Consider the following 24,944-nt stretch of genomic DNA (forward strand, 5'->3'; position numbering starts at 1 on the left):
AAAAAAAATACTGGAGTGGGCTGCCCTTTCCTTCTCCAGGGGATCTTCCTGACCCTGGGATCGAACTAGTGTCACCTGCATGCCCTGCACTGGCAGGTGGATTCTTACCACTGCACCACCCGGCCAGCCCTGCGGTAACAGAGATGCACACTGTGAAACACTGAAGAGCACGGCTGGCTGGACCTCAGCGTCATGGCAGGGACTAAGGCCTTCTCCACTTGGAACGCTACCCCAAGCAGGGCCAATCCCCAAGCCTACCTGTATCAGTGCTGTCAGGATTGGCTCAGAAATAAACTTTTAATGGAAAAGTTCAGAAGTATTAGACAATTTTAGAAATCCTGATCCTATATTAAAATATCATTCAAATCAACTAAAGAAGAAATCGCCTGCTTTTCTTTGTACAAGGGGAAACTCAAAAGAAAGCTAATAATTTTGATAAATGATACAATTTTTCAGAAAATTCCACTAATTTCTATGGGGGAATACTTCCATTTTCTACTGCTCTTTTCCTTGACAGGATGTAGTGTGGGGTAAAATAAAATTAAGAAAAAGAAACAGTAGGGAAACCAGGGCTGGAGTCTGAGTTCTACTGCGAACTAATGTCTGACCCTAGGCAAGCCATTACATCACTTTAAGTCACAATTTCCTCATCTTTAAAATGGGGCTATCTTATCCTCCTGAAGTTGAAGAATCAAATGATACAATTTATATGAAAGCACTGTAAGCAAAATAAAGAGCACTATTGTTGTCATTAAAATACAACTGGATAAATTATTTGCAGACCATTGTTATAACCATGTTTGTTTGAGTAGACATTTTCCTTCCCTTATAAATCTTGTTAATAAACGTTATTCCACAATGAAAGCAAGAAAAGTTAGTTGCTTTTGTTTAGTGGCTCTTGGTTTTAGGAAACATAATTATCTTTTTACTCCTTTAAAAAAGCAATTCTTTCATTTATTTTCCCTGAAACAGACAACCTTATACTCTTTCTCTCCCCCAAATTAAATACACCAGGCTTGCTTCTTCTCTGAAAACGTGCTGACAGGACCCTTTGAGTCTTGACTGTGAAGAAGAGCTCTTTAAAAACACGGCCAAGTGAGGGGAGACATTTGGGTCATCCCTCTATGGAAGTGGCAGATGTAGGATTTTTCTAAGCTGCTGTGAAAAATAAATAGCTGAATCCTAAACAGAAGTTTAAAAAGGAAAATCCAGCTTGAGATGGACCTTAATGTTTGTTAAGAGGAAGTGAGGCTAAATTACCTGAAATATTGATTGTCGAAGATCTCCTAAAGTTTTCCTTTTATCAAAAGTCAAATCCCACATACTTTCTGTTTGAGACACTACTGGGTGCAGAGCCCCATTGAAGAAACGATAATGGGGGCCGAGGTGGAGATGCAATTCAACAGTATTGTTTGTAGAATCACATTCTGCCCTTTAAAGAGGCATAAGAAACATATAAATGCCATGTTTTTATAAAAGATACTGTTTTATCTCAAACCAGAAGGATCTGATTTACAATATAAAGAAGTTCTCCACTTAAGTAATTATAATTAACATTCTTTTCTTCCATGTTCCAAGAGGTCTCATTTCAGTTTCTCAATTAATAGCTCTGCCACCGTGAATTCCAAGGATAATGGTTTTAATGTACGCTGTGCAGTGTTACTCTGAACAAACACTGACACTTGAAATCTTCCAATGCTGAGCTTATCATTATGAACAAAATGCTGGAAACATGCTCCTAAACCGTGGTAAGCGCTGTGGCCCGCCTGCCGCATTCTTTCTGGAACTATTAGCCATCGCCCGCCACTCTTCCCCAGTAGTATACTGGACACCTTGACCTGGGGAGTGCGTCTTGCGGTGTCATATCCTTTTGCCTTTTCATACTGTTCATGGGGTTCCTGTGGCAGGAGTACTGGAGTGGTTTGCCATTTCCTCCTCCAGTGGACCACGTTTTGTCAGAACTCTCCACCATGACCCGTCCGTCTTGGGTGGCCCTGCACGGCATGGCTCATAGTTTCATTGAGTTACGCAAGCCCCTTCGCCACGACAAGGCTGTGATCCATGAAGGGGTTACAACTTCTATTTTCCTCCTTCCTTCCACTAGACCTCACAGACTCTCCCATAAACTATCTGAAGTCAGCCTCACGATCCCCGGAGTCTACTCTCTCCAGGTCATATGTCCTCAGCAGCAGCCTTGTGTCTGCTACACTTCTGAACCCATGGAGCTTCTGTGAGGCGCTACACCAAAACACTCCAGAGCTCAGCCAATGGAGAGCTAGAGGACTCACCTGTAGCCTCCATCAGGTACCTCAGGCACAGATCTGTGAATGCGGTCAAACGACACATCAGCTTTTGATGACCAGAGTATAAAGCTTAGTGCTGGCTGACAAAAACCCCCTGGGTTGTTCCTGTTTTTAATACCAACTGCTAATCCACACCACTCATGGAGGTTGGTTATTTTTCACACTTCAGATATTTGACTCTGATAAATTTTTATATTTTTAGTGCCTTGATTTTTGTTGAGATCTATTTCCTTTGATCTTAATTTGCTGTTCAATCAATTTATTTTTTCTCAGCTTCAAATCAATGATAAAAATGTTGAACACATACCTGCTATGTATGCAGCCCCTTGGGTCTCTAAGGAGACTGTAGGAACATCCATTTCCCTAATCCAGTACCCTATGAACCCACCAACCCAGAAAACAAATAAAAAACCAGTTCTTCATGGTCCGAGGTTAGACCTCAAAAGAAAAATGTTGAGATCATCAAGTTCTCACAAATCATCCATTTAATAATCCATTGTAGGTTTTCGCCCAAGACTGACATTAAGCCAAACAGTCTGCAGACCCCACATTTCCTCCCTTTTGCCTATCTCTGGTGTGCTGTCACTACAGGCCAGTTCTCTACAACTACTTACACATGAGGGGGAATTCTCACAACAGACTCTGTCTGTGTCGAGGAAATAACTCAATTAGTACAATCACGTGCTCAGATTTCTCTAGTTTTCTTAGACTTTGATCCCTACTTAACAATGGCCATTTAAGTGTCATTATTTCATCACTCTCACAGATAAGGGTAATTTCAAAGTAAAAGATACTCTCAGTATTAAAATTCAGCAGCTAATAACAAGACATTGGCATTAAATAGTTGACTTTTTTTCTTCTTTAATTTTCATTACTGAATACTTAAGACCTCAATTAGGTCTTTGCTCCCCAGAAAAACCATTCAAATTCTAAAAGTAACTTAAAGTTACCTTTTCATTTGTAGTTCAATGTTAGCTGCATCCATTTCACTCAGCAAATGACATGGAACCTTGTACCGTGGGTTAGCTCGAGCTGTGAACAAAACTTTTCATTAACTTGTGCTGACTAAATAAAATCTGGGTGCTGAAAAGGAAGTATAGAAAACTTTCAAGGACCATGCTGGGAGCTAGGAAAGCTTCTACAATCTGCATGAATACAAGTTTTCTCTGGATCTTAGTTTTCCCATTTGTAAATTGAAAATATTAAAACATAAAAAAGGTAAACAGTTCTTTAAGCCAAGCTAGAGAATTCCATTTCTTCAACTCTTTTAAAATATACTTTTTAAAAAGAACATGTGCTATTTTCTTCCTGATACCAAATGATCATTATAAATAAAAGTTCTAGAAATTATGTTTTTTAATGTGAAAGAAATAAATATCACCTATAATCATACTCCTAGGGAATACTGCTAAAATGTGATCTATATACTTTTTTTTTGGAGGATCTATATATACTTCTGGTGTTTATTCTACACAGTGTGTCTGTACACACACACACACACACACACACACACACACACACACACCTCACATCTATTTAAAGCAACTGAGATTATAGTCAACAAACATATAACTCGCTTTTTCATTTAATACACTGTGAATATTTTTCCAAAGCTTTAAATGACTGCATGGTAGCCCATTCTAAAATAGCTTAATTAATCCATTTCTGTTGGACATTCCGGTGATGTCCAGTTAGTCATTACTACAAAGTAACAGGGGTAACGAGTATCTCTGAACAGTTCATTATTTCAAAACAAATCTGTACAATTATTGGCTTAAGGTTTTTAAATACTTATAACCGAAGTGGTTGTATTACTTTATATACCTACCAAATGTAGAGGAAGTGCTAATTGTTGAGAACCAGATTAACAGAAATACTTGATTTGGGAGGATAAAAGTCACTCACTGCTGTTATGATTCATGTTTTTTGGTTATGGGCTAGATAGATCTTTTTTGGCAGTTTATTGGTTGTTCTTATTTCTTCTTTTGTACATTATTTATATCCTTTTTCCAATTCACTATTGAGCACAATGGAATAAATGTAAGCGCAGTCTACAGACAGGGAAGATAAATCCGTCACATATCTTTCTGTTTCCCACTAGCCTGTCATCTGCCTTCTGGCGTTGTGTAATAGGGTTTATGTGGGCTTCCCTGGCAGCTCAGGTGGTAAAGAGTTTGCCTGCAGCTCAGGAGGCCAGGTTCAGTCCCTAGGTTGGGAAGATCCCCTGGAGAAGGGAATGGTTACCCACTCCAGTATTCTTGCCTAGAGAATTCCATGGCCAGAGGAGTCTAGCAGGCTACAGTCCAAGGGGTCACAAAGTGTCACAAGTGTTAGTCACAACTAAGTGACTAACACACATAGACAGTTAAGGTTTGCATCACTTTTCCTTCATTTTTTTGGTTGCTTTCAAGCTAAGAAAGGTCTTTTCTATCTTAAGATCAGAAAAATATCTACATTTTATACATTTTAAGGCTTCTTTTTTACATAAACATTAAAGGAAGTATAATTTCATGAAAGGGATAAATATAATCACTTGTACTAACTGTTAATTCAAGTGATTAGCAACTAACCAACTTCCCAGTTGTATTTACAGAGTAATTCATTTTCCCCCTATTTATCTGAAAGGCCACCTTTTTATGGATTAAAATCCTAAAAATACTTAGATCAGCTTCTGGGCTTATTGCTCAATGATCTGTCTACCTCTGCATTAGTGCTACATTGTCTTAATTACTACAGCATTATAAATGTTTACACTGATAGAGTAAATTTTCCTTTAGCATTCTCTCTTCAGTTTTCATTAATCTTTTGAGGTCAATTTTAGAATCATTTTGCCAAGTTCCATCCCTTTAACCCCCTAAAAAACCATCAAGATTTTGGCTAGACCTTTATTTAAATTCTAAAAACATATTCAAAAGCAGAGACATTACTTTGTCAACAAACTTTGTCATCTAGTCAAGGCTATGGTTTATCCAGGGGTCATGTATGGATGTCAGAATTGGACTGTGAAGAAAGCTGAGCACCGAAGAATTGATGCTTTTGAACTGTGGTGTTGGAGAAGACTCTTGAGAGTCCCTTGGACTGCAAGGAGATCCAACCAGTCCACCCTAAAGGAAATCAGTCCTGGGTGTTCACTGAAAGGACTGATGCTAAAGCTGAAACTCCAATACTCTGGCCACCTCATGCGAAGAGTTGACTCACTGGAAAAGACTCTGATGCTGGGAAGGACTGGGGGCAGGAGGAGAAGGGGACAACAGAGGATGAGATGGCTGGATGGCATCACTGACTCGATGGACATGGGTTTGGCTGGACTCTGGGAGTTGGTGATGAACAGGGAAGCCTGGCGTGCTGCAAGTCGGACACGACTGAGCGACTGAACTGAACTGAACTGAAGCTAACTGGAAAATTGTCACTTAGTACATATTCTAATTATGTACAATGAAGTTCAATTCAGTGAAAAAAACAATATGTCATCTGAAAAAAACTGATATATATTTCTACAATTGTGAATTCAATTTTTCTTCAATAATTTTTATCAGAATGATTACCAGAAAAAACCTTTCTGGTCAATAGAACCATTACATAATTGTTACTGTTTCAGGTCCAGAGAGTTAATTTCCTTTGATTCATTGCAAATCAGTAACTACTTTATTTTTATTCTTTATAAAAATGATCACTATTCTCATTATCCAAGAACAGTATCCTCATCTGTAATCATAGATACGTCTCAATCTAAACAGCTTTCCTAGTTAGGATTTTTCACTTTTGCATAAATTCTGGGAAGTGATTTAAAAAAAGTCTTACAGACTAATTAATGTTAGTAGCTTAAGCTCAAAAATTTATCATTGTGGATCTCAGTGTTTAACCTCCACCATGGTATCAGTTCTCTTAGAAGATTCAGCAAAGAGGGCTTCAGAGATACTTCAACTGCTTAAAGACTTATTACCTTAAGGAAAAGGAAAAAAGAAAATAAAAGGGAACACATGAAAATAAGACCAAGGTCAATTGCAACCCAATGACAACACATGCTCGAACTGCAGAGACAAGCCTGAATGGAGAACAATTGTGTCTGCTCTGCCCACACAACAGGAAAACATGATGTGATCCAAGGAAATGCCATTGTGAAAATCTAACTATGGCCTCATATTATTACCCGGTGAAAAAAAAAAACAGAAATATATTATCTTTTTAAAATGACAAAATGTTGACTTTCTGGTATAGTTCTAGTTAACTTGAAAATATTTTAAATATTCCAAGAGTAAACCTTCTTCTAAAAGGGCACAACTTCAAATAGCACTCAATATTTATCTTCTATAGTCATCAACTTAAACAAAAAGGGACATTTATCTTGCCATACCTTCAGGGGGTCTCTGTAACTGGGATTTCCGATAAAACAGCATGTAGGCACTTTCTTTTCCTTGAAATTGCTGTTCAATATCCTTTTCATTGATTGGTTGGACTCTGGAATCATTTATATCAAACCAGTGGGGACAGGAGGGTCCATCATTTAATTTTAAGGATTCTGAAGTAAATGTCTTGAAAAGTTGTTGATCATTTCTTTGGATATCAGACTCAACCTGGAGAGAAGAGTCCTTCAATAGACGAACTGTACTTTCATCTGAACTGAGCATAAATATCTGAGAATGAAGCTGCAAAAACTGTACAGAAACAAAAAACAAACATTAGGTTAACAAAAAAAATTTTCATTGACATGATTAAAAAATGTTTCCTTTCTGTGTATGTCAACTTTTTGGCCTGGCCAGTTAAGACGGAAAAAAATTTCATTTGGGCCATAATAAAACATTTAATAAAAACCAGAGTGCTTTCTGTTGAACAGTCTAATAGCTATATCCAGGGAGAAAGCTGCCATGACACAATCTTTTTTAATGGTTTGTGTTTTTTTTTTGGACATTCCTACCCCTGGGCCCTAGCCTCTCAGCACGTGCCCTGTGATGACACAATCTTAAACATGTTTTAATTATATCTCAATAACTGTTTAATGCTGTTTTAAAAAGTCTTTACTGAAACAGATTACATAAACACTTTCAAAATGTTTAAAGCAATCCAAACAAAGCACAAAACAAAGGAAATTACACAATGAAGCATCATAGAAGATAATCCTTACAAAGGTATGGGATATAGTCATAATTACAAGCTTACATGAATTAAATTAAGTATTGTCTTTCCTGGAAGCTGACAGGCTAGCTCACAGGCTAGCTCAAGAAATCAAAACATTGAAAGGTTAAGTCATAATCTCAAAGATGCTCAAATTCCTCCAGCTGAAGGATTAGGAAGAAAAAAAATTTTCTTCCCCAGCCTATCCCATCTTTCCACCCCTACTGCACTCTTCTCTCATTCCCTAATTTCTACATGGCCTGTATCTCTTCCTTTTGTCTCAGCACAAACTACTTCACACAGAAAATCACTTGGGGGCATATGGAACATTTTCTTAGCTCATCGAACAACACAGAAAGGTGATTTTCTCATTTTTCTCTTGGAAAGGAAGAATTTGTAATGATGCATACTCTCTGATCAAACAGATGACCCAGAGGTAATACTGTTAACACTATATATAACAGATGGTTTCAGTAATGAATACTTTCCATATAGCAAATTTTCACTTTGTTCGATAGTTGACGATTAACTCTTTTCAACTTCAAACTTCAGTGTAGTCTGGTCCCAGTAATGGCAGAGAATTTTATTATTAGAGTAACCCCACTGATTAAAAATCATAAACTTTAAGCAAAATAAAGAAAACAACTGTTTGAAGAGTAACCAAAAACAGACAAAGTGGGGGTGGGGGAGTCATAACCCTTCAAAAAGGGAAACGAGCTAGGTGAGCTCCGCATTGACCGGCCACTTTCCAGTCTGCTGCACAGAACGACAGGAAGAGAGTTCAAGTGAAGGGCAGGAGTCTTACTGGACTCAGGAGAATGCCAGAGAGGCAGGAGAGTGAAAGAGAAAATTCCAGAAGTAACCCTATATCAAAACCTACTCCCATCCTTAGCTGACTTTTGAATGGCACATGTACAGTCTGAGACCCAAGGAACCGAGAAAAAAGCAACAGCTGGGAGATCCAAGATATGAGCAGAGATTTTGGCCCCCGGCTGCTGGACAGGAAGAGCATGGAGCTGAAGTCCTGCCAAGTCTGAGGCATACGACAAACACCTCAGGCTTTCCACTGAGATTCTAGAAGGGTCCCGTCTTAGGTCAGGGATTGGTAAACTTTTCTGTAAAGGGCTAGATAGTAATAGTTTAGGCTTTGTTGGCTAAGAGGCAAACCTGAGCACCTTTTTAAGCATAACCGTTTGAAAATATAAAGACAGTTCTTAGCTGGGGGCTATACAAAATAGGGCAGCAATCCCTAGCCTGCCCATGCTTGCTAACCTCTGCCTTAAGAGGGAGGACCACGCAGGCCCCAGGACTAACAGCTACTCCCTAGGACTGTCAGCTAAACTACAACAGATCCACCCTACCAAAGCCCCAAATGAAGCTTCCACAGGATCAAGGTGATTCAAAGTTACTTAAGGGTCTGTTAGATTATAATGAAAAACTCTTATACTCCACAGCCTCTAAAACACATCTTCCACAATGTCCAACAAGCAATATAAGAGCATATGGCATGCAAAGAAACAGGACAATGTGATTCATAATAAAGAGATAAGATAGTCAATTCACAAGAGACAAAAAAGTGAATATAGACCCAGAAATAATCCAGATGTTATAATAGTAAAGTTATTGAAATACATAAATTTATAGGAAAGGATGTACAGAGTAGGTTCAAATGCAGAATTACAGCAAAGAAACGGGCATTTTAAATAAGACCTAAGTGAAAAATCTACAGCTGAATAAGATAATAACTGAAACAAAAAAAATTCACTGGCTGGGCTTGACAGAAGACTGGATACAGCAGAAGACAGGTCAATGGAAATTACCCAAATTGGAGCCAAGGGAGAAACCCCCCCCCCCACAAAACCTACGAGAATATCTACGACCAGTGAGGAAATACTGAATAGTCCAATATATATGTAACTGTATGTTTTGAAGAAGCAAGAGATAATAGAGTAGAAAAATAAACTGAAAATATAATGGCCAAAACTGAAGAAAGATTTCAAGCCTGAGATATAAAAAAACTTAGCAGATACAAAGCAAATAAACACAAAGAATGCCATACTAAGACACATTACTGTTAAACTGCTAAAGACCAAAGATAAAGAGATGATTTTAAAAGTAAACAGAAAAAAAGACATGTTACATTTAAGTGACACTGACTTCTCAGCCAAAATAAAGGAAGCCAGAACATAATAAAATGACATTTTAAAGTGCCGAAAAAAAAACCAAATAAAAGCTATTAACCTAAAATTCTACATCCAGCAAGAATGCCATTTAAAAAAATGAAAGCAAAATAAAAATATCAGACAAACAAAAAGTGAGAATATTTTTGCCCGTGGTTCTAGATGCCCGGAAAAACACTAAAGGAAGATCTCTAGGCTGAAGGGAAAGAATATTAGATGTAAACTTGGACATGCAAGAAGGAACAATAAACACCAGATTGGGTAAAATAAAACATGCTTTTTTTTCATTAATTTATTTAAAAGTCATTTGTTTAAAGGAAACACATACATACAAACACATGGTGCACTTATAAATAATGGTAAGATGCAAGGCAACAGCAGAAGAGGATGAGCAGGAAGATGGAATTCTACTACTGTAAGCCTCTTATGTGGTCCATCAAGTGTTACACTATCGGTCTGTAATTATAATACTAACTTACGTATAGTGCAATCCCTACAGTAAAAAAATTAAAGAACTACAGCCAAAAAGTCAACAGAGGAGACAAAAATAAAACATTAAAAATTACTTGATTAATTCAAAAGGCAAGAAAGAAAAAAAAAGGAACAAAGAATAAAGGAGGCAAATAAAAATCAAATGGCTAATGATGAATTCAACTCAACTATACAAATTAATACATTAAAAATAAATGGACTGAATATTCTAATTAAAAGGGAGACTATCAAACTCTATTATCTGTTAGAAAACAGATGAACAAAAGAGAAAAACAAATGCAAAGATGTTTCTTTGAAAAGGTTAATAACCTTGATAAACCCCTAGCAAGACTGATGAAAAAGAAATCTAAAAAACACAAATTACCAATATCAGAAATGAAATAGGGTCTTACAGGTCCTACAGATATTAAAAGGATAATATGGTAGTATTTGAAATAACTTTATGCCAACAAATTTGACACTTTAAGAGGTTAAGTTCCTTAAAAGTCACAATTTTCCAAAATCAACAAAAACCAACTTCATATAGTTTAAACAGACACACCTGCATTAGAAAGCTTGGTGCAAAGTAGGTAATAATACCAAACAAAGTAGATTTGAAGGCAGGGACCATGACTCAGATGCTAAAGAATCCACCTGCAATGCAGGAGACCTAGATTCAATCCCTGGGTCAGGAAGATCCTCTGGAAAAGGCAACAGTTACACACTCCAGCATTCTTGCCTGGAGAATCCCACAGATGGAGGAGCCCGGCAGGATGGGCTAGTCCATGGGTCACAAAAAGTTGGACATGATTAGGCAATGGAGCACAAACTAGTGCTAAGAAGGAAATTATGATTTAAAAGCATGTTTTAAAAAACAACTGAGATACCAACCCAAGAAGCTAGAAAAGGATGATTAAATTAAATCCCAGAGGTGAAAGGGAGGAAATATCTAAAAACAGAAATCAATGAAGTTGAAAACAGATGAGTAGAAAATAAAGGTAAAAGTTGTTTTTTGAAAAGCTGTTTTATCAAAATTTGATAAGTCCTAAAGAAAGACTTATGAAAAAAGTGAGCAAACACAAATTACTAATTTCAGGAATGAAAATGAAGAATTTTAGGTCCTACAGACACTAAAAAAGATAATATGAGATATTCTGAACAACTCCATGCCAATAAATTTGACACCATATATAAAAGGACAAATTCTTTTAAAAATATAATTTTCTAAGACAATCCAAGAAGTAATAAAAATGTAAGTAGCTCTACAAGCAAATTAAAACTAGAATATAAAAAGCTTCCCATAAAAACATTTCAGGTCTAACTAGCTTTATCAAACATTTAAGAAAGACATAATAATCTACCTCAAGAAAATTCTTTCCAAGAATATAAAAAAGTGAGAATTTCCCTGTTTTGAGTCCTCCCTAACTCTGATAATAAAATCTGACAAAGACACTACAAAAAAGGAAGTTAAAGACTCATGTCTCTCATAAACATAGGCACAAACTCTTAAAACATGAGCCAAACATTTGCATTTCCTTCTCCAGGAGATCTTCCTGACCCCGGAATTGAACCCGGGTCTCCTGCCTTGCAGGCAGACTCTTTACTGACTGAGCTGCAAGGGAAGCTCAACATAAACAATAGAAATACATAAAACTATGTCATGATCAAATGTGATTTATCCCAGAAATGTAAGATTTGTTTTAACACTGAAAAAAGTCAACAGAATTCACTACATTAACAGAGGAAAAGAAAAGAGCCATGTGGTCACATCAATAAATGTAAACAAACAGCATTTGATAAACTCCAACCTCTATTCAAGATATAACTATCAGCTGCTTATAACACACCCAAAAGGAATCTGGGTTCACTGTGACAAGGGGCATAAAACTTGTGGCCTTCCTATGACCAAACACTCTCTACGTGTCCTCTGCACTTCATGTGGCTGTTGGGCAGGACCAGTGGGACAAGGTTCAATATTGGAAGGAAAGCTGCAGATTTAGTGGGCAAGTTTGCTACTTAAGAGTCTGTTCAGCCCATGAATGCATGGGTCACGAGTGGTCATAGAAATACAAAGGCTTTGAAAGAAAGAGAGATTTCAACTATTTATGCCATTCTGGCAAAGGCAAAACTATGGATACAATAAAAAGATTAGTGGTTGTTAGGAGTCTGGAAGTGAGGGGAGATGAATACACAGAATACAATTTTTTAGTGCAGTGGAAATACTTTGTATGACATTATAACAATGGATAGATGTCATTATACTTTTTTTTTCCAAAACCCACAGAATGTAGTACTACTTACTTCATTAGAATGAATCCTAAGATGAACTGTGGACTTTGGTGATTATAACACATCATTAGAGTTCATCCTTGGTTTAGGAAAAACAAGCTAACCAACCAACCACCCTGATGAATGATGTTGATAACATCTATGCATGTTGTGGGGAAGGGGAATATGGGAAACTTCTGTACCTTCTTATTAATTTGGTTATAAAACTGCTCATTAAACTTATTATACAGATAAGCATACATGTTCTATACATATGTGTTTACTGGACTGTGATGTAAAATGTATTTTTTAGGTCAAAAAAGTTTGCAAGCCACTGTAGTTAAATTATATAGGCAAATAAAAGCACAAATTAACTTCAAAGAAAAAAAGAGATAAAACTACCAGTCAACTATGAGTAACAGCTAACTTCCTCAAACTTATGAAGAATATTTTTATTTAAAAACAAAACAATAAAGCCCCTGCACAGCTGATAACATACTTAATAGTAAAATACTGAAACACTGATCCAATCGTTTTGATTGAAAACCTAAGACTGTCCATGAACTCAGGGTGAAGTGAAGTGAAGTCGCTCAGTCATGTCTGACTCTTTGCGACCTCATGGGCTGTAGACTACCAGGCTCCTCTGTCCATGGGATTTTCCAGGCAATAGTCCTGGAGTGGATCACCATTTCCTTCTCCAGAGGATCTTCCCAACCCAGGGATCGAACCCAGGTCTCCCACATTATAGACAGACGCTTTACCATCTGAGCCAGCAGGGAAGTCAGGGTAAATAACTTCATTTATGAACTGCAGTCTAATTAAAAGATGAACTTAAACACGGACAGAAGCATGTAAGCACCTTGCTTCTACAAGAAATAGCTCCAAATGTTTACTAAGTGTTTTGTTGCTTTGCTTGTTTTCAGTCAAGTTTTTGTCTCAATTCTGGCATTACCAGCTTTTGCTCATCTTACAGTTGAGGAAACCAGACTGCCAAGTTTAGTAGAATTGTGTGTCAAAGAAAGATCAAGTGAAATGTGGATGAATGCCAGAAGACATTTCTATAAGTAAGATGATAAGCCTTAGAATATGTACTTTGCATATATACCATGGAGTATTACTCAGCTATAAAAAGGAACACATTTGAGTTAGTTCTAATGAGGTGGATGAAACTGGAGCCTATTATACAGAGTGAAGTAAGTCAGAAAGAGAAACACGAATACTGTATATTAATGCATATATATGGAATTTAGAAAGACCGTAAAGATGATCTATGCAAGGCAGCAAAACAGACACAGATGTGAAGAACAGACTTTTGGACTCTGTGGGAGAAAGTGAGGGTGGGATGATTTGAGAGAATAGCATTGAAATATGTATATTACCACATGTAAGAGAGATGACCTGTGCAAGTTCAGTGCTTGAAGCAGGGCACTCAAAGCTGGTGCTCTGGAACAACCCAGAGGGATGGAATGGGGAGAGATAGGGGAGAGGGGTTTAGGATAGGGGACACATGTGTACCCATGGCTGATTCATGTTATGTATGGCAAAAACCACTACAATACTGTAAAGTAATTATCCTCCAATTAAAATTAATTAATTAAAAAAAAAGAATATGAACTTGGTGACATTTTTTGCTGTTGTGATTAAAAGCACATTCTCTATTCTTCTCTTTCTTAATTCTTGATTCTATGATAAATTACTAAGTCATTTAACTGAATTTTAACCATTAAGAAAAATACTAATTATATTTCTACCTAATTTAAATTTTCTTCTGCAAAGAAATTCATGTTGCCAAGATCACAATAAAATTTCTTAGGAATGGAACTTTCTAGAAGGATGTCATGAATACCTTTCGCAGTGGTCCATACTGTTTTCGGTACTTCTTATTCCAAGATATTCCTATCTTCTTCAAGAGTTTCTGGCCCAGCTGATCAACGGGAATTAGATTACTCTCCTCCTTATGAAAGAAAGAAAAGTCATTTAAGAAAATCTGGTAAGATTTAGGTGCGATGCTTATGAGTTCAAGGGACCAACAGGATTAATAAATGGGCCTGTAACACCAAACAAGTAGGTGGACTAACCAAAATTATTTAAAAATCAAAAATGTTTTAAAATAGATTAAGCCTAAGTTTAGAAAACTTGAATTTTGCCACTTTCTATGTGGTAACGTTTAAACATTTCAAGAGCAATACCCAAAGTGTATTTAGAGATTTGGTAAATTTCTGATATTATGTGGGATTTTTAGAAGAAATATTTTCATGCAAAAAAAAACTACTGGTCTCTTCTGAATGTTCTGAATTATAAACAACTTCTAAAAGGGGGTAAGAAGTGACTATTTTGAGCTGAAATCTGTCCCCTTACCACAAAAATTCATATGTTGAATTCCTAACTTTCAAAATTTTAACTGATTATATTTGGATAGAGCAGTTAAAGAAATGACTAAGTTAAAATGAGGCCTTTAAGGGTGGGCCCTTATCCAATCAAGCAACCTTATAAGAAAGAAAATTTGGACACACAGAGACACCAGGGATGCACATGAACACGGAAAAGGCCATCTGAGGACACAGCAAGAGCCAAACAGAGAAGCCGCAGAAGAAACCAAATCTGCAGACACCTTGATCTGGACTTCCAGCCTGAGAACTATGAGAAAGCAGATTTCTGTTAATTAAGACACCCGTCTGTGGGATTTTATTACATCACATTACTTTGCCAACAAAGGTTCGTCTAGTCAAGGCTATGGTATTTCCAGTGGTTATGTCTGGATGTGAGAGTTGGACTGTGAAGAAAGCTGAGCACTGAAGAATTGATGCTTTTGAACTGTGGTGTTGGAGAAGACTCTTTGAGAGTCCCTTGGACTGCAAGGAGATCCAACCAGTCATTCCTAAAGGAGATCAGTCCTGAGTGCTCATTAGAAGGACTGATGCTAAAGCTGAAACTCCAATACTTTGGCCACCTCATGCGAAGAGTTGACTCATTGGAAAAGACTCTGATGCTGGGAGGGATTCGGGGCAGGAGGAGAAGGGGATGACCGAGGATGAGGTGGCTGGATGGCATCACTGACTCGATGGACATGAGTTTGAGTGAACTCTGGGAGTTGGTGATGGACAGGGAGGCCTGGCGTGCTGCGATTCACGGGGTCACAGAGAGTTGGACACGACTGAGCAGCTGAACTGAACTAGCAGACTAATACGGTAGCCATAGACCAATAATCAGCCTAGGTCTCCAGAAAGAAACTGAGAAAAAAATGTTCATTAAGAATGAATGAATAAATAAAAAGAGACTACCATCTTTACAACAGGGTATAAGATAAAGATTAAAAGTCATACACTTGAGGTATTGTCAGTACTGGGAATGAAAAAGGGGACATAACTTCAGGTCCTGAAGACATTAAAAGGATAATATGGGAAAACAGTAAATTCCAAAGAAGTATATACAATATATCCCAATTCTATTTAAAGTAACAATAATAACAATAATAATATCCAAAGAAATCTTGTAACCCAACCCTAACATATCTATACAAACACAAAGGAAATAAAATGCAAAGAATATATATCATAGTGTTAAAAGTCACCAGACATTTGGTTTAAACTTATTTTCTTTATATACTTTCAATTTTTTCCCCTCAAAATTTCTACCATTCATAAGTGTTTCTTTTATAATCAGAAAGCCTCTAATAAAAATTTTTTTCAATAGAGAATTTCTCCCCAAAAGACTATGAATAGTAACAATATCTATCATTTCTACCAACTAAATCATATAGCTGATATATACATAAACACAAACATACTCTTTCTACCTGTAATAAGATTGCTTTTAGAATCATCAATGGATCATCAATCTCCTCTTTATTCTGAATATCTTCCAAATTCACATCTGGTTTACTTTTGTCCTCCTAAAGAAGGAAAACAATAAAAAAAAGTTTCTATCACTAATCTCTTAGTAATTAGCAAAACAGGAATGCTTGTGCCACGGAGGTTTCAAGATGAAGAAATGATGATAAAAATATCATACTAATTTGTATGTGCTTTGGAATCAGGCAGTTTGGCTTTGAATTTCAACTGTGGTTGAATAAGCCTGGACAAACTACCTATCTCTCTAGCATTTCTATAAATTGGGATTGCAAGGTAAATAAAGCTTCTAGCACAGTGGTCCCCAACCTGGACACTCCCTTGCTTGCTTGCTTGCTTGCTAAGTCACTTCAGTCGTGTCCGACTCTGTGTGACCCCATAGACAGCAGCCCACCAGGCTCCCCGTCCCTGGGATTCTCCAGGCAAGAACACTGGAGTGGGCTGCCATTTCCTTCTCCAATGCGTGAAAGTGAAAAGTGAAAGTGAAGTCGCTCAGTCATGTCTGACTCTTAGTGACCCCATGGACTGCAGCCTACCAGGCTCCTTTATCCATGGGATTTTCCAGGCAAGACTACTGGAGTGGGGTGCCACTGCCTTCTCCGGGACACTCCCTTAGTCCCCTTCTTTCAGAGTTTTATTTAAGTTTCATTATGCAGGCACGACTGATTGAATCATTGGCCCTTGGTGACCCATCATTGGTCCCCGGTAGCTCAGGGGTGAAAGAATCTGCTTGCAACACAGGAGACATGAGTTCAATCCCTGGGTCAAGAGATCCCCTGGAGGAGGGCATGCATCCTGTATTCTTGCCTGGGAAATCCCATGGTCAGAGGAGCCTGTCAGGCTGCCGTACATGGGGTTGCAAAGAGTCAGACATGACTGCAGCAATGAGCACACACCACCAAACTAATCTCCAGCCCCTGGTCCCTCCTTGGTCAGGGGAAGGGGCTGAAGGTTCTAACCCTCTAACCATGTGATTGGTCCCTCTGGTGACCAGCCCTCACCCTGCAGGTAACTTCATTAGCATAAACTCAGGTATGGTTGAAAGGGGATCATTATGAACAAGACAAGACAACCTTATCACTGGGGAACTCTCAAGGAGCTCTAAGCCAGGAATCCAGGACAAAGATCAAATGTATATATTTTTATTATGCCACACAAATAGATCCCAGCAAAAAGCTAGAAACCTGAAAGGGCTATGCTCTAAATATAAGCATGATCTACAAACCCCGCTCCTCAACAAAGGACAATGAGAAACTTGTTTGCTTTCACCTTGCTACTAGATGAAGGTGGAAATACACTCCCTCTAAAAACCTATAATCACAGACAGGTCCTCATGTGAGTTTGTGGCCCAAATTCATCCTAGTTGCATGGCTCTAAGACACAGATCTTATCTTCAAGGTGTTAAAGGTTGCAGGTGACCACAGGCATGTGGTAGAGTCAGTCACACATCTTTCATGGAGGGTACTTTTAACTCAGGCTTCCAATCACTCCTAAACCGTATTCTTAAAAAACAAATAGCCAACCAAGTCTACAGTCTAAAATAACAAAATCATGAGGAAACAAAGTCAGCAGATATCCAAAGACCCACGGTCTTCAGATACTGCAATTTTCAGGTAGAGAATAATAAAACAGTGTGTTTAAGATGTTTAAAGGCATTCACGGGTTTCCCAGGTGGCCCTAGTGGTAAAGAAACCACCTGCCAATGTAGGAGACATAAGAGACATGGGTTTGATTCCTGGGTTGGGAAGACCCCTTGGAGAAGGAAATGGCAACCCCCTCCAGTCTTCTTGCCTGGAGAATCCCATGGACAGAGAAGCTTGGTGGGCTACAGTCCATGGGGTTGCACAGAGTTGGACACAACTGAAGTGACTTAGCATGCAAAGACATTCATGGCTAAGAAACCAGAGATTTAAAAATGGCAGGAGGGGAGAGGTAGGCTGGCATCGCCTGGGATGTGACACTGGTGCAGGGGGCATGTGGCCGGGGCCAAGTCCTCCTGCACTCTGCCAGTGTCCAACCTTGGTCTTGTGAGGACAGGCTGGTCCTACAAGCACCAGTCCCGGGGCTGACTCCTGAGAGTTACCGAAAAGCCTCCTTTGTCTCACATCCTCAAATGTTCAAAGTGATAGCAACCATCAATGAAACAAAAGCCCCCCGCTTTGGAAGGCATAAGTCAGGCTCCTCTTCATAGCAAGATCTAGGGTCACATTCTGAATAGTTAATGACCTCCATGCAAGAGGGAAGAGCTCATCTTCTAGCTGGGCTGAGAGAGGCTGAAATGTTGGCTTTCACCCAAGGAACATTATGTGAGACAGGTCATTTAAAGGTGTTCCTTGCAGATGGCACCTAGCAGGGAAACTTGCAAGGGAAGAAGAAATCACCAAACTGAAAGCAGAAAAAACAATACCTGCCTGTGTTTACAGTATTTGGAGTCCTTTGTCTCTAGGCATAAGAGATCTCTCAGGATAATGGTAGTAAACAGACAAGCAGTGTCCAGCAGGTATACCTACTGAAGTTGGAACTCTTAAAGCATGCATCATTATTTGAACACCATAAAGCTCTAGATGAAAAGCTAGTGATTCTTAAAGAGTGGAATAATAATAATAAAAGATAAATGTGATATTTCACAGAAGTCATGAATAAGGAAATATACAGGCAGAGACAGAAAGCAATCGTCTGATTGTTCTTTAAGTTTCAGGAAGACCCTGCTAAAGTACCAGAGCTTCAGACCAGAGAAGCAGTGCAGAGAGCCAAACCAAGTGAAAGCATGCCTGCCTGCCCTTTTGAGTCATATAATGGAACTGAGAGAAGAGCTTGATGCTGCTACCCTTTCCAAAGAAATGAACACAGAATTGTAGAGATATCCAAGGGAGAACAACCCAAAAGGAAGATATGGAAGAATCATTCCTTTTGAGCTACCTCACTGCACAGTGTGAAGCTTACCTCTGTGCATGATGTCAATGATAAACTTAAAAAAGGAAACTGGAAATAAATACTTTATGCATCAAAAGACTGAGGATAAATCCCGCCCTCTAGAGAAGTGCCTGAAATCTGACACTGGCTGAGCAAGACTGAGGAGGGCCTGCGGCCAGCATAGACACAGCCCTGAGGCAGAAGCAGAACTGCATGGAAGGTAGGAGCATTTTCTAAGGCTGAAGAGAGACAGGGCAACATTGGAAACAAGGCTACCACAGAAGCAAGCTGCTGCTGCTGCTGCTGCTAAGTCGCTTCAGTCCTGTCCGACTCTGTGCGACCCCAGAGACGGCAGCCCACCAGGCTCCCCGTCCCTGGGATTCTCCAGGCAAGAACACTGGAGTGGGTTGCCATTTCCTTCTCCAATGTGTGAAAGTGAAAAGTGAAAGAGAAGTCGCTCAGTCGTGTCTGACTCTTAGTGACCCCGTGGACTGCAGCCTACCAGGCTCCTTTATCCACAGGATTTTCCAGGCAGGACTATTGGAGTGGGGTGCCATTGCCTTCTCCGCCATAGAAGCATAAGTGGAAGGAAAAAACCAGGAACTACAGTGGACTAGGCAAAGAGAAAAAAAAAAAGAACTATAAAATAACTATTTATAAAACCTGTTCACAAGCTTCTGTAAAGATCTAATAAAAGGTTCAACTTCATCTTTTAGAGAGAATGAAATAAAGTTAATGTAATTGTTTGAAAGTCGGGGGGGGTGTGTGTGATGTGGGGGAGAACAGCTGCTTGGAGAGTAAGATTCTGCCATGGGCTGCCCATGGCAAGATTCACTTTTCATGGGGCCTGGAAGACAGCAGTGTGAAAGAAGGTAACAGGTTAAGAATCAGCAACTAACGGTAGATCATGGAGGGCAGAACTAGACAGAGGAGGTAAGACGTGCGTCACTCTTATCTGACTGAAATGTGCCCAGTGAGCTAGTATCTTGGCAAATAGGCACAAGCATTCGAGAGATGCCGTGTATGGCTTCCTAGACCCCAAACTGGATAAACCAGTTCTAGAAATAAAAGAAATGGGAGGTTAAGGATAGCAAAGTGTGAAACAAAACTGTCTTTTTTCCAAAAGCAAGATGGTTGATTATAAAGTCAATGTACTAACAAGATAACTGTATTTCAATATAGCAGCCACAAGCAGTCCAAAAGCTACACAGAATAGACACAGTACCATAGAACATCTCCCTGGTCAATATTTTCCCAATAGAACAGTTAGATTTTAAATATCCAAACTTTACAAAGCACAAGTATCTCTCAGTACACTCTACATACAACCGACAGAGCATCAGAAACACAGGGAGATGTTCTGAAAAGCAAAGTGAATGCCAGCGAAGGGAACATGGCATGTTTCAATACTGCTGGCACTCAGAGGGCTTCCCAGGTGGCTCAGTGGTAAAGAATCCACCTGCCGATGCAGGAGACCCAGGTTTAATCGCTGGGTCAGGAAGATCCCCTGGAAGAGGAAATTGCAGCCCATTCCAGGATTCTTGCCAGAAAAATTCCACAGACAGAGGCGCCCGGCTAGTCTATGGGGTTGCAAAGAGTCGGACACGACTAAGCATGCACACATGCACGCACCGCACTCGGAGAAGCTGTGTTACCTCAAGTGGAGCAATTATTCATTCGTCACAGTATTAACTGTTCGACAACCAGGAAGGCATGTCGAAGCATGCCACATCCTAACATGATGGGTTAGAACTTACATACTGGTGTTTTAGTTACATTTTAGGAAACTGGTTGAGAATTTGGGGCTAGCATGTAATATATCACAATTTTTTCCACTGCAAATAACTGGAACTGGACTCCCGGTGAGTGCTTTATTTTCTAGAGAAAATTATAAAACTTTTTTTAGATGACACTAAAGAGGCTCTAAAAACCAAAAAGATATATCTTATTTACACATGTAGATTCAAAACCCTACTACTTTTATGTGCATATATGTGTGAGAATATTGACAAGGTGACTCTAGAAATGTTCAGAAAACCATAAAAACCAAAACACTCCTGAAGAATAACAACACACAGAGAGACTTGCCCTACCAGATAACAAGACTTACTAATACAGCTACAGAAATTAATAGTGTAGCATTTGCCTAGGAATAGGAAAACAAGGAACAACAACAACAAAAACAGAATGCAGAGCCCCAAAATGGACTTAAATAAAAATAACAATATAACAGAACTAGCATTGTAGATTGGTGGGGAAAGAATGGAATATTAAATAAATGGTACTGGGAAACTGGGTTCCCAGACAGAATAAACATCATGCCATTCACAGCAAAGCATTTCAGGAAGACTGAAGTCTCATTTGTAAAACACAAAGAAGACAATATAGCCCGATCATTTTTGTTTGGTGCCGTGAAAGACAAAGAAAGCTGAGGAATGGTTACTGATTAAAAGAGACCGAAGGGCTTCCCTGGTGGCTCAGATGGTAAAGAACCTGCCCGCTAATGCAGGAGACGCAAGAGACGCTTCCCTGGTGGCTCAGATGGTAAAGCGTCTGCCCGCAATGTGGGAGACCCGGGTTCGTTCCCTGGGTTGGGAAGATCCTCTGGAGTAGGAAATGGCAACCCACTCCAGTATTCTTGCCTGGAAAATCCCATGGACAGAGGAGTCTGGCAGGTTACAGTCCATGACGTTGCAAAGAGTCGGACATGACTGAGCACCTAACACTTTCACTTTTCAAGATATGTTAACTAAACATAATGTATGTTCCTGGACTTGACACTATAGTGGGAAGAAAATGCTATAAAGGATTTAGATGAAACAGGTTAAATCTGAATATAAAATACATATTAGATAATAAATAGTATTGTATCATATTAAAGTTGATTTTGATCTACGCTTATGTAAGAGAATGTCCTGGTTCTCTGGAGATAAACACTAAGGAATTTAGGGGTAAAGAGGCCCATGAAACTTCAAGTGGTTCAGCATTAATAATGATAATGTTAACTCTGTGTGTGTGCGTGTGTGTGTGTGTGTGTTTGTATACAGAGGATGGGCTTGCAGAAATATGGCAAAGTGTTAACAATTGGAGAACCTAGGTGAAGAGCAAATAGGAGGTGTTTAAAAAATTTAAACTTCTATCTGTATAAACTTTTAATGCCTTTAAGAGTTTTCCACAGAGTGAACATATAAGAAATGACCAAAATATAGCCTCACCAAAATAATAAGGCTAGAAAACAGTTGCAAAGATACTCTTAATTTCTATACTTACTTGAAACTGCCAGTTTCCCAAATGATCGACATCTTTAATATACACGTGATAATGTCCTCCATAGCAACCACCTTTGTGTATAATAACTGAGAAGAGGTCATACATATATTCCAAGTCATCTAATTCACTCTACAAGAAAGAACATAAACACTGTTATAGTTTACATAAGACAAAGATATATATAATGAAAAGGGAAAGAAGAATTTCAACTATTAAAATCAGTAAGAAACATCACTGGTTATTATTATTATTATTTAGGGTAAATTAACATAAATTTGAATAGCCAGTTTTAAATTTTGAAATGTGTAATTCTTTGACTGAAAATACCAGTCATACTACACCAACCAAATTCTGCCTGAGTTAAACATAAAAACATATATTCAATCAAGATGCTATTTTTATGTACTTTGGCTAAAATCATGGAAGTCCACATTATAACACAAGACATATTACCCTATCAGTGAGTGAGAGAGCATTTTAGCAAGAGAAAATTGTCTCGTATTAAACCTATTACACTGGTTTATAAAGGAGTTCTTTAGCAGTTGAATATATTTTAACAAGATTGTTATGTGCCTCAAAGTCAGAGCTATATCTACTATGCATTTCCCCTCCAGACACTTCAGTCCTCTGCGTAAAACAGGAATTTGGCAATTATGAATACTAGCTTGTTTTGTTTGGAGGCAGTTTAGTGGAATGAAAAGTTCTTTTTTCAGTTATCAAATCTGTGATCAATCTTTTCTACAAGCAATGTGTTCTATAACTGTATAATTATGAACACCTGTGTGTGCATGCTCAGTCGTGTCTGACTGTGTGACCACATGGACTATAGCCCACCAGGCTTGTCTGTCCATGGAATTTTCCAGGCAAGAATACTGGAGTGGGTTGCCGTTTCCTACTTCAGGTATGAACACCTACATGGGCATTAAAAAACAAAACCTACTTTAGGTTAAAAGATACTTGGCATACGTGATGCTACTTGGGAAGTGTCAATTATTTAAGGAACTTATTTTCTTAAATTATACTTTTTAAGTGAGCAGCATTTTTTAAATGTCATTTTTCAAATGTCTGGTTCAGGCAAAAACCAAGAGAGATGTAAACAGAGATGATAATGATTTTCATTAATACAGAAAACAAAAAGCAAAATTATTGTGAATTTCTTAGATGCTCAATGTCTTGCTTTTTTCAGTTTTGTTATTTCAACATGTTAAAATCATGTAACAAACGACTTTTTACAAAAGGACAAAAATTTTTCTATATGAGATAATGGAAGTTAACTAAACGTACTGAGGTAATTGTTTCATATTATATGTAAACCAAGCCATCATTCTGTATACCTTAAAATTATACAAGTGATGTGGGTCAATTATTTCTCAATAAAACTGAGACAGGGAGAAATAACTCAATTATTTCAAAACAAATTTTTTTTTTCAGGCAGCAAATAGGACCAGGGAAAAGTACCCTGGAAAACCTGTTTATTCTGTATATGCTGGTAACAGGCTCAGAGCCAAGACATTAGAACCTTTCAATGGAAATTAGTACAATTATAAACCCCAAAAGCTCAGTAACTAGGCTGAGGAAGGTCCACCCGAATTTAAAACCATTTAGAAAAAGATTACTTTGATACACAGAAATTCTATAGCTGGCTAATTAATGTTCTGGTCTCAAACATGTAAAGAATGCTTTTTAACAAGAAATGCATCAGTCTCATCACTCTGATCTTGGCATGTATAGCAATGGCACAGAAAACATTTTTAAACAGCTTATAAAGAAGGCTGATTATGTAATTAATTTGTTTTTAAACTTTTTTTTTCCCCATGTCTTAAGGATTACAAATTCTACACTAGTGACATTCCAATTTCTCATTCGCGTTCTAAATGTGTAATTCATTTTTGCATCTAAAGTAAACTAGATCCAAATAGGAACATCCTACTGAATGTTAATTTTTCCTATTGCAGGGTCTTTTCTAATTCTATTCTTAAACTTTCATTTCAAAGATTTTTCAAGGAGAGTTAAGGGGGAAAAAAAAAACAAAACTAGAAATAAATCCATACCTGGAAATTAAAAAGGACTGTAATAAACTAGTGGTTCTCAACCAGGAGCAATTTTACCCACCTTTCCTCTCCTCAGGAGACACAGACATTTGGCAAAGTCTGAAGACGTTTTTGCCACTTCTGGGCACAGAAGCAGGAGATGCTACTATCATCTACTAGGCAGGGGTCAGGGATGTTGCTTAACATCCTAAAGTACACGCCACATCCCACCACAACAGAGAATTATGCAACTCTAAACGTTAATGGGGGCTGTCCAGGTGGTGCAGTGGTAAAGAATCCAGCCGCCAATGCAGGAGACGTAAGAGACGCTGGCTGGATCCCTGGATGAGGACCCCTGGAGGGCATGGCAACCCACTCCAGTGTTCTTGCCTGGCAAACTCCACGGACAGAGGAGCCTGACAGGCTACAGTCTTTAGGACCACAAAGAGTTGGACACGACTGAGCAACTGAGCACACAAATTTTAACAGTGACAAGGCTGAGGGACTGCACGAAGCAAACTGCAAATCAGGTCAACAAAAGATTCCCCT

At 38.4% G+C, this 24,944-nt stretch overlaps 1 protein-coding gene and 1 non-coding gene across 17 annotated transcripts in view; one reads left to right on the plus strand and one right to left on the minus strand.

Moving 5' to 3' along the window:
- The window catches only part of USP40 (ubiquitin specific peptidase 40), an 83,430-nt gene that overhangs the window by 45,570 nt on the left and 12,916 nt on the right, over nucleotides 1-24,944 (minus strand). For 14 of the 16 annotated variants that reach the window (XR_005719435.1, XR_005719441.1, XR_005719436.1 and 11 more), the window contains 6 exons: nucleotides 22,366-22,494; nucleotides 16,131-16,226; nucleotides 14,181-14,288; nucleotides 6,658-6,958; nucleotides 3,254-3,335; nucleotides 1,261-1,432 (listed from right to left, as the gene is read on the minus strand). Coding sequence is in view for 8 of the 16 variants with exons in the window: in XM_040231792.1 (XP_040087726.1) it covers nucleotides 1,261-1,432; nucleotides 3,254-3,335; nucleotides 6,658-6,958; nucleotides 14,181-14,288; nucleotides 16,131-16,226; nucleotides 22,366-22,494 (888 nt within the window). In the remaining 8 variants the exon portion in view is untranslated. Of the gene's footprint in view, nucleotides 1-1,260; nucleotides 1,433-1,516; nucleotides 1,893-3,253; nucleotides 3,336-6,657; nucleotides 6,959-14,180; nucleotides 14,289-16,130; nucleotides 16,227-22,365; nucleotides 22,495-24,944 lie in introns of those variants that run through there. The other 2 variants (XM_040231795.1, XM_040231796.1) reach the window with 2 other exon arrangements.
- On the plus strand, nucleotides 11,855-11,988 carry LOC120857145. Its single transcript, XR_005719613.1, has one exon. It is a non-coding gene; the product is annotated as a small nucleolar RNA SNORA11 (small nucleolar RNA).

The sequence above is a fragment of the Oryx dammah genome, unplaced genomic scaffold, assembly GCF_014754425.2.
Source record: "Oryx dammah isolate SB20612 unplaced genomic scaffold, SCBI_Odam_1.1 HiC_scaffold_28, whole genome shotgun sequence".
NCBI classification, from domain to species: Eukaryota; Metazoa; Chordata; class Mammalia; order Artiodactyla; family Bovidae; genus Oryx; species Oryx dammah.